General features: G+C 41.9%; 1 protein-coding gene across 1 annotated transcript in view; it reads left to right on the top strand.

Moving 5' to 3' along the window:
* The window catches only part of postna (periostin, osteoblast specific factor a), a 30,443-nt gene that overhangs the window by 6,474 nt on the left and 13,969 nt on the right, over positions 1-10,000 (top strand). Inside the window, exons 3-14 of the mRNA XM_031572574.2 lie at positions 409-473; positions 1,030-1,187; positions 1,514-1,666; positions 1,777-1,923; positions 2,062-2,203; positions 4,277-4,489; positions 4,886-5,014; positions 5,120-5,268; positions 5,755-5,891; positions 6,198-6,328; positions 8,354-8,484; positions 9,945-10,000. The exon at positions 9,945-10,000 is cut by the window's right edge and continues 47 nt beyond it. Coding sequence (XP_031428434.1) covers positions 409-473; positions 1,030-1,187; positions 1,514-1,666; positions 1,777-1,923; positions 2,062-2,203; positions 4,277-4,489; positions 4,886-5,014; positions 5,120-5,268; positions 5,755-5,891; positions 6,198-6,328; positions 8,354-8,484; positions 9,945-10,000 — 1,611 coding nt within the window. The remainder of the gene's footprint in view (positions 1-408; positions 474-1,029; positions 1,188-1,513; positions 1,667-1,776; positions 1,924-2,061; positions 2,204-4,276; positions 4,490-4,885; positions 5,015-5,119; positions 5,269-5,754; positions 5,892-6,197; positions 6,329-8,353; positions 8,485-9,944) is intronic.

The raw sequence follows: 10,000 nt of genomic DNA, 5'->3' as shown, positions 1-10,000 counted from the left end.
TATCTTAATGCTCATCCTTTTAATTTGCATTCTTTGAAGTAATTGCTGTTTGAATACCTTATCTCTAGTAACTGCAGCCTTGCACACGTATCTATATCGGCAGTCAGTTGGAAAAGAGTGATGATTCAGTAGGGCCGTTTCAATATCACGAATCAATGTAACATCTGAAATAAAGTTTCAAAAAGGAACCCAGCATGAAATACCTCTCGAACTTCCCTTCCACTAGCCTTCTGAATTATCCCCCAAGTTCATATCACAGCTGGTTATTTCAAAGGTACACACTTCAAAAGCCCACAGCACTGTTTGGACGAGGTGAACTTTATTTGCACAATGTTATAGGTTGCCAGATTTAGAGCCATTTTAACAGTGTTTGGGTTTCTTGTGATCTTGCTGTTGCCATGTTTGCAGGACCGTGCTTTATGAGTGCTGCCCGGGCTACACGAAGCTGGACGACAAACGTGGCTGCCCTGCAGGTTGGTATCGCTTGACTAGGTTTGGCAACAGGGATTTTAATAACAGCTAAAACAATGTGGTCCATTAGTGGCTCCTTGGCATTATGAAAGGAACAGTAGCGCGGGCTTGCCAAGCAAAATGGAAGAGCTCGATTGTGCACAAGCCAAAGTTTCAGCCCAACACACAACGACTCTCTTTTAGTTAGTCTTTGTTTTAAAGCTGTACATGGACTGTTGGTGTCTGTAATAAACGGTTCAATGGATACCTATACATCTGATGGTTACATCTAATGATGAGTGATGGTTCAGACTGGGGAGCAGAGTTTAATTAAATCCTCCGTTATTCATTAACTGGAGTTTACTGAGGTGTACTTTAAGCACTTGGTAATATAGCCTATCCATGTGCTTTCATGCGTGGCAAAGTCATAAGGAAGTTATTCAGAGGCACTAAGCTAGGTGATGATTCACAGACAATATATACAATATCTAACAGAGACTACTCAGGAGAGCTCTAATTACTTTTTCTAACATACAGAATGTACATGTTGATGGTGTTTACTTTTTCCTCCATCACCAGTGGCTCCCATTGACAATGTTTACGGTACCCTGGGTATTGTGGGGGCCACGACCACACAGAGGTATGCAGATGTTTCTGCCCTCCGTGGGGAGATTGAAGGCCGAGGGTCCTTCACCATGTTTGCACCCAGTAATGACGCCTGGGAGCTTCTGGATGCCGTGAGTTGTTCCGTACATTACTACACGGCCCCATGGATGACACTAAATAATGCGTGTGTTGATGTTTGTTACGTCAAAGACCACGCATGTGTAAATGTGTGCATTTAAAACAAATAGAGCTTTGGCGGTTTCGCACTCTGTCACATAGACTTCATTCAAACTCTCTATCATGATGACGCAAGCCAGTGTCATAACAGTTTCAAGAACAATGCAATACAGGACCCTCTAACCTTCATTCAATTCAAATGCGAAGCACTCAAATGCTCTCAGTTTTGGTGTTTGCCAATGGTGTCTCTGATGCATTTGCTGTACTGTTCCCAAACCAGAGTGTGAAGGCGACTCTGGAGAGCAGTCTGAACGATGCCCTTCACTACCACATGATCAACAAACGCCTCCTCACCAAGGACCTGAAAAATGACTTGACCGTCAAGTCCATGCACAAGAGCCATGGACTGCGTATCAACCACTACTCAAATGGAGTATGTGTTGCCTGCATGGCTAAATTCACATTCAAACTGATTATCCTAATTTGTAATGGTAATTTGATCACTAACCATTCTCGTTAATACTATTCTGTATTGATTATAAGGTGGTGACAGTGAACTGCGCCAGGATCATTCATGGGAACCAGGTGGCGACCAACGGAGTGGTGCACGTCATTGACCGGGTCATCAGGGTCGTAGAAGACACCATTCACAACGTCCTGGACAACGACGAAGACCTCTCCAGCCTCAGAGTAGGCTTTTTAAACTCCTAAAGTTGAACAAGATGATGATAGATGAAACACATAAAAAAACACATCCTTGTTTTTCTTTTCTGAGAATAACCCAGTCGTGGTCTAACACTAAACCGTTCTCATGTTCTCTTCACGCAGACGGTGGCAGAGGTCTCAGGGTTGATGGACACACTGAAGGGGCCGGGCCAGTTCACTCTATTCGCCCCCACAAACGCTGCGTTTGACAAGATTGAGGGAGATGTCATGGAGCGACTCATGAGTGACAAGACCATCCTCCAAGGCAAGGCTGCTCACCGATGCCTGGTTACCTGGTCTTCTAACAACACTGTCTGTGTCATATACTACTTGCTCAAACCATTACAGAGAGATACTCTATATTGCTTGCTAGTGACAGTGGTGTATTTCCCTGTGTCCAGAGAGCAACATCATTGAATCAGTCTGAGAGGAGTGCCTATTTATGGTCACTGAGATGCCACTTCATTATGCTATTTTGTTATTATGATTGTTTATAAAATTCACAATCAAATATGCATTTTGCATGGGTTAAATTTCATTTTAGGACCACATGAATGTGATCATAATAACCGATATATAATTTTAATAATAAAAAGAACTTAACAATATATCATTTTTAGAAATAAGGAAAATGTTTGAGTGATTATCCCTCAACCACAAACTAATTATTTGTTGGGTTACATAATCGTGAATGTATGAAAAATTTGAATCCAGTCCTTTTGCAAAGAGAAGAGAAAATCCTTTCTTTATCAAGTGATGGATGGCTGGCAAACATCTCTCCATCCTCCAGAGCTTCGCTGCTCTGTGCGCTCACACAGCTCTTCCCTCACCTCTCTGGAATGCATGTGGCAAACAGAAGAGGTCTGAGCGCACGCAACCCAATTCAAGAGTCAATCTGCTGGGCTTGTCGGTCCGGCAAACTATTGTTAGTAGTTAGTGCTCCTCAAACAGACTGGCCGACTGCGAGTCTGTTGTGCCACAGCCCCGGTTTAGATTCTCAGACAGTCAGCAAACAGCATCACCGACCGCAGGATACATGGGCATCCAAAGTCAAGACAAGTTGAACCCCCTTCTCTGTTTCTGCAAGGAAATGCTTGGATGATGAATAATGTTTCATGCGTTCAGAATGCGTCTCCTGATCGCTGTTTGCGGTCCAGTGGTGGCATGGGTTGAAAGAGAGTTGGATGTATATTTATATTTATCTAATGTCAGCAATCTTGTAGCAAAAAGAGACTTGTGGCTATTGAATTACACTAAATACTAATGTCACCAACAATGTAAGCAAGAGAGAGAGAGAAAGAGATGGACTGTTTGATGTCAAATGTGGACTCAAGTTAGAACCCATTAAAAAAAAAGTCCTGGCTCCGTTCCGTTCCAGCACAGATTGACACATGCCCCTTCTCTTCTGAAGCATGTGTTTCTCATGAGTGCTCCGACACCAAAAATGAGATCAGAATCCAGACACCGACAGCTCTTCCAAACGAGGAGCAGCGCCAGAACCCCCAGGGCAGCGGTGTTCCAGGTCCCTATCCAAGTCTCCTTTAATCGATAAAAGTGTTGTGGGGTCGACCCCCACCCTCACTGCTCCATTCATGTCTTTTCCCTGGACTCTGGCTTTTTGCGATAAGACCACACAGTTGGAAAGCTTTGTTATGATGATATCATCTTCTTACCTAGACCCCGTCAGGGTCATGGATATGAGGGAGGGCTGGCTTGACTGTTATTTTCCGCTTCCAGATTTAAAACCGCCACAATCGATGGTAACAGAAGAACTTCCTTAAGAACTTCCCTCAGACATAGCCACTGTAAAAGACCCCCCAATGGAGCGTGCATATGAAGAATACCTGGCAGGAAGGGATGGTCTGATTGGTTGATATATTAAAGTCCAGAGGAGTATTAGAGATATTTGATGATTAAAGTATTAAAAAGCAAAAACAGCTATCTTAAGAGGTTTTAAATGTCTTATAACAGCTTTACCTAAGACTCCAAAGACAGCAGTAACAGCATTAACAGACACTGCGGTTTTGCAGCTTTGAAAGAGCTTTTGAGTCAATCACAGACAAATGACTCTTGCCACAGGAGACTGTGGGTGGATGACTACAGATTACCGGTCTAGTCAGGAAGGAATTGGGTGGAATAGGTCTCTCCAACGCTGCTTTGATGATCAATCTTCTAAAATGAATAAAACAAAGATTTTTACATGACATTTTGCATAATTTGCTACACAATTCTAAAACATCCTATTGCACAGAATCTAGGTCTACTACTATAGGAAGTGTTTATATTGTGAAATGATTGATATTAACATTTGACCCTTTCCCTCTCTTGTCTTCATCAGCTCTTTTACAGTACCACCTCCTCAGCTCAGTGCAGTGTTCAGAGGCCATCATGTCTGGGTCCGTCTATGAGACGATGGAGGGGAGCACGATTGAAATCGGCTGTGATGGTGAAAGCCTCACGGTGAATGGCATCAAAATGGTGATGAAGAAGGACATTGTGACCACCAATGGTGTCATCCACCTGATCGACCAGGTCCTCATTCCAAACTCAGGTGAAGTTTGTCATAAACTCCTGTTACTATGTGGCTGAGTGGCTCAGCTGCACAACGTTTCTTTCTCCTCTCTCTCTTTCTGTTTTTGCCAGCTTTACTACACATTTGAAGCAGGATAAATATGGAGGTGCAATGTATGTGAAAATCTCATGGTCACCAAGTCACTTTCTCATGTTACTCGCATTGACTCGAACTTGCAACACATGCACACACATGTAAGCACGCAGGTGTGCTTGCGCAATCATGTGTGAACTATGTGTGCCTAAGTTGACAATGCCTTTGTAATGTGAGAGCAGTAAAGAGAAACCTTTTTGCTCCAGAAATATTCCTCTCCGCAGGGAATATGCTGCCAGGTGTTCTCTGAGTGACCTCTGTGTTTTTCATTCTCCCCTCCAGCCAAGGTAGTGATGGAGCTGGTGAGTGAGAGCACCTTCAAGGACATGGTGTCTGAGCTGGGTCTCGCCGCCGCCATGCAGCCGGAGACAGAGTACACCCTCCTGGCCCCCCTCAATGGCGCCTTCACAGGTGGGTTTACTTCAGTGGTGGGGAGATTTCCAGAAAGTATTTTCAGCCATGGCTAACAGATTCTTTCTTCTTTCTTCTGGTGTGGCATCTTGACTTGATCTGCAGAGGAGGTGATGTCAATGGATCAGCGCCTCCTGAAGATCATCTTGGAGAACCACATCCTGAAGATGAAGGTCACCCTGAGTGAACTCTACAACGGACAGGAACTGGAGACTGTCAGTGGGAAGCTGTTGAGAGTGTTCATCTACCGAACAGTTGAGTTATCTTTTTTACGCATCATGTTGGTTGGTTGTGCGGAAGACTGTTGCTGGGAATAATTAGAAAGTTTAATGATAGAACCTGCGGCTTTCAGAGGTGGAAAACAGCTGCCTTGTGTGGTCGATTGCCTCTGTGCCTCTTTGTTAAATGCTCCTTTTACCAGCAATGTTTTGCCTGTCTACATTTTAGTAGGTGTTCATGTTGTAGGACCCAGCTTTAAATTGGGAACAGATATACCTGACGAAGAAACATTCAAATATTTTAAATATGGGCTATAATTTCGATTCAGTGTCGATCAGTATTATCAGTCAAAGATCAATAGTGGTCCATTCCACTAATGGTTATTTATTAGCTTAATAGCTTTAATACAAGATACACCATGTCCTCACCACGATCATGGTCCTCTACTGCCCCAGAGTCCATCTATCTCTTCATCTCCATCTAACTCTATCTCTATTCATTTCTATGTTTGTCTGTGCTAGGCTGTCTGCATTGAGAATGCCTGTATGGTTCGAGGTAGCAAAGAGGGAAGTAACGGGGCTCTGCATCTCATGAGGTCACTCATCAAACCTCCCGAGAGCACTATGTTTGATATCCTCGTGGCAGATGGACGTTTCAAGTAAGTAGCAACTATTTTATATGCCAATATTTTTTCTTTATTAAAATACGAAAAAAAAAATTGCAAACGTGAAAGCAGATATAAATAAACACAAGCTCAGTTTTAACTTGATAAAGCAGTATAATTGTCTCATCATTTGTACAGTTTCTTGTTTGCTGTTGCTGGTTTTCGTATTTAAAAAAGAGCTAGATGTATTCCCTGCGCGTTTTGCTTTTTCTAGACATAAGAAATAACTGCATAAGATATAACTGCTCAATTTAATTTCACATCCCTGAGCTAGTGTGCTAATTTTCCCCTTGCTTCTAGGATATTCTTATCACTGATGGACACAGCAGGTTTGATAGAGCTGCTGAAACAGACCGGAGCCTTCACTCTCTTTGCCCCCACAGACGACGCGTTCGGTACTCTGTCTGAGGAGGACATAGCTCTCCTTAAAGGTGAGTTCTGAGCGCTAGCCTGTTTAGCTTTGACTCCATTTTCATCCCCCAACTCCATACTGATTATTTTTATATAATTGCACAAGCCCCTAAAGTCCCGTAAGGGGATTTTTTTAATCTTCTGGGAACAAGTTATTATCTTGTGCGCACCAAACCATATATGTTTTTCCTGTGTGGAGGTAAAATTGTGAACTTCAAGAGAGCAAAGGGAGATGGTTTTAAGCCCAAATCAGTTTTTGAATTTGCGATGCTGTTCAATACTGTAACGTTAGTCGGATCACATGTCAACTCAGTTCAACTGGCACACCGTTTCCCTGTTATAATATTGCTGTCATTTTAATTTATCTTAATACACACATGTACACGGATTGTGTTAAATACAATCTACAAGAAAACACCAACAGACAGCCTTCAAAAAATGGATGTATTATTTAACCAAGGTCTCAGGGGAACAGAGTAGCTGAATTCTTCCTATGTCTTGATAAGGTGCATTGCACACAATGAATGGAGACCATCAACTCAAATTAAAATAAAATTTTGAAAACTGACTTATTAATAATTTAACACCGGAGTGTGTGTTGTCTGCCTGTCAGTGGGTCATAGGTGTTAGAGATTTGCTGCCCTGAACCTTGTGAGATGATATTTATTACTAATCCAACAGGGGGTAGGATAGTTCATTTGTAGGGCGAAGTGTTGGCATCCATGTAATTGGTTATGTCAAGTCAAGTCAAGTCAAGTCAAGTCAAGTCAAGTCAAATGTATTTATGAAGCACATTTAAAAACAACTCACGCTGACCAAAGTGCTGTACAATTAAATCACAATAAAATATCAAAACAAACAGAAACAAAACAATTAGATCACAAAAATCAAATAGAAAAACAGAAGCAACACACTCAACAAAGCATCTATATACACATTAAATGATTCTCTGATTAAATTTTTTTACTTTATGTTATTTTATTTATTTATTTTTTATACTTAATTTCTGAGTTGTTTAATGTGTTTTTTTTATTTATTTTGTCTGTTTCGTTTTGTTATGGTTTGTTTATTTATTGTTCTTCTGTACTATGTAGCCTCAATCAGGGCATTGCTGCAAAAGAGCCCTGTGCTCAGTCAATTTCTCCCTGAATAAACAATGATGATGATGATGATGATGACATCAAAGAACAGAAACACCTCTAACAGAAAAGCAAATATACAAATGATCAACTCAAATCAGAGGGATCCAAATGCTAAAGAATAAAAGTAGGTTTTGAGCCTGGACCTGAAGGAGTCAATAGAGGGGGCTGATCTTATAGAGTGGGGGATGCTGTTCCACAGTCTGGGGCTGCAACAGCAAAAGCGCGGTCACCCCTGGATTTAAGTTTAGATTGGGGGACTGCCAGGAGCCCTAAGTTAGACGACCTGAGGGGCCTGGTGGTAGAATAAGAGGTTAATAGGTCTGTGATATAAGACAGAGCCTGCCCACTAAGGGCTTTAAAAACGAACAGGAGCACCTTAAAATCAACCCTGAACCGCACTGGAAGCCAGTGGAGAGAGGCCAGGATAGGGCTAATATGGTTTCTTTTCCGGGTACCGGTCAAGATATGTTATGGTTATAAATACCGGTTATGGTATGCAACGGCTCACTGCTCCTGCAGCGCAATCACATTTGGGATCACATCTCTAGTTATTAATTATGTTCTTCTTAAGTTTCATTATTTTTATTATTCCAGTTTCCTAATGCTTTGTAGTGTGCTTGTGCGCAGCTAATTAATTGGTTTGATAATCTTTTTAATTGCCATTTTTAATTGTTATCTTCCCATTTAAAATGAACGGGGTAAAGTAATATGTCTCTAGTGGTATGGTATGTTGCAGCGCAATCTCATTCGCATTTTCTGCACATAGAAATGAACGGAGATAGAGTCTGAGGCAGTAGAGGATGAGTAGACGAGTATGATCATAATTAAATATTGTTTGACACACTGAACCAAAATGATGGCCCATATTTATAACATTTGAATGTTTCTCCAAATCTTCACCAGTTGATGCCAATGCTCTGAGAACAATCCTGCTGTACCATTTCAGCACTGGAGTCTTCATCAACGGAGGCCTGGAGGGAGGAGTCACCAACCTGCTCAAGACCATTCAGGGAAACAACCTTCAGCTGCTCTCCGTAGGTCCTACTTCTTTAGTCAACAGGCATAGGCATTTCAGAGAGACAAAATGTCCCCCTTTCATTTGTTGTACGTAATGGATATGATATATACATAAGCTTTTTGAAAGAAACAAACAAAAGCACAGGGACCTCCGACTGGAGACTTGTGTTAATTAAGCAGACTAGTAAGGTTCGATTTGATCTGGACCAAAACCAGAGGTCACATCGAACACCCTCCATTTAATTCCACTGATTGCCCCAGTCATGATTTCAGGTGGATTGTATTCTCTTGGACGTGTACAAGTTACTGTTCACATATAAATGGATCCATTTGAAGACATCAGCCTAAATTTGACGGTTTTTAATAAACCTCACCAAACACATCTATCCCGTCAAAGGAAATTGGTGGAACTGAACTTGTTCCTGTCAACAGACAGAGACAATTAGGTGGTAGCCACATTTCCTGTCGGATCAAGTTTCTAAAACATCAGTGATGCCTAAATTGAGTGTACTGGTCCACATGGGCGACCCACAGTGTACAAGGCTATTCAGGTTGAAGAACTTCATTTGGGATATAACCTTCTTTACACTGTAAAAATGTTCCACAAGTGATGTTGTAGCCACAGAAATTACCTTGTGGATGACTGGCATAGGGTGTGAGAAAAGGCTGAGCAATTTCTGTCTTAATGTACAATTAAATGAAAACATAGAGAGGATTTGCTCTCAGTATTTCCACATTTGGAAACAATGATTCTACTATTTACCCACCGAGACTGGAAGACCTGTCATTCCTGTTCAGGGTCACGGTTGGTCGTCTGTTTCTTCAGAGTCCTGCATGCTCCTGGAGAAGCCTATCAGGAGTCCTGCCAAAGTGATAGACATCTGAATTCCGGGCAATTAGCTTCCTCCCCAAAGCTTTCAACCCTATCAACTGCATCCTCTCGATCTCTCTCTCTCTCTCTCTCTCTCTCCTCCTCTCTCTCTCTGTCTCTCTCTCTCTCTGTCTCTGTCTCTCTCTGTCTCTCTCTCTCCTCCTCTCTCTCTCTGTCTCTCTCTCTCTCTCTCTCTCCACACCCTTGTCCTTTTCTACCGCCAAGGTCTTGGGACAATGGCTTGTTATGATCATGTGGAGAAGGCAGGGTGGATTGTAATTATTGTAATTACAGATAGGGACACAAAAGGACATTGAGAGAGAAAGGGAGAGTGAATGCTCACAAAAAAAATGAGAACGGCATTACTTGGGGTGCATATCCTTCTCAATCTCTGCGTTCATTTAAACAAGAATGAAAAAAAAATATAACCATCTGGAATCTATTTGTGAAGCCATTGGTGTGGCATTTTGTCAATGATGTCTAAATTGCTGCTCTAACTTTACTTTGTCGAGATTGTTGTTAGCATTGTCACCAAGAAAATTGCCAGCAATTATTCTCAAGTGTCCCTATTACCATGATAATAGCCATCTCTTTCTGTCTGGACAGGTGAACAGCTCCATCCATGTGAACTCGATTGATGTTCCTGACAATGACATAATGGC

Source organism: Clupea harengus, chromosome 8 (assembly GCF_900700415.2).
Source record: "Clupea harengus chromosome 8, Ch_v2.0.2, whole genome shotgun sequence".
Taxonomy (NCBI): Eukaryota; Metazoa; Chordata; class Actinopteri; order Clupeiformes; family Clupeidae; genus Clupea; species Clupea harengus.
The sequence above is the reverse complement of the archived record's forward strand: the minus strand, read 5'-3'. Positions and strand labels throughout refer to the sequence as shown.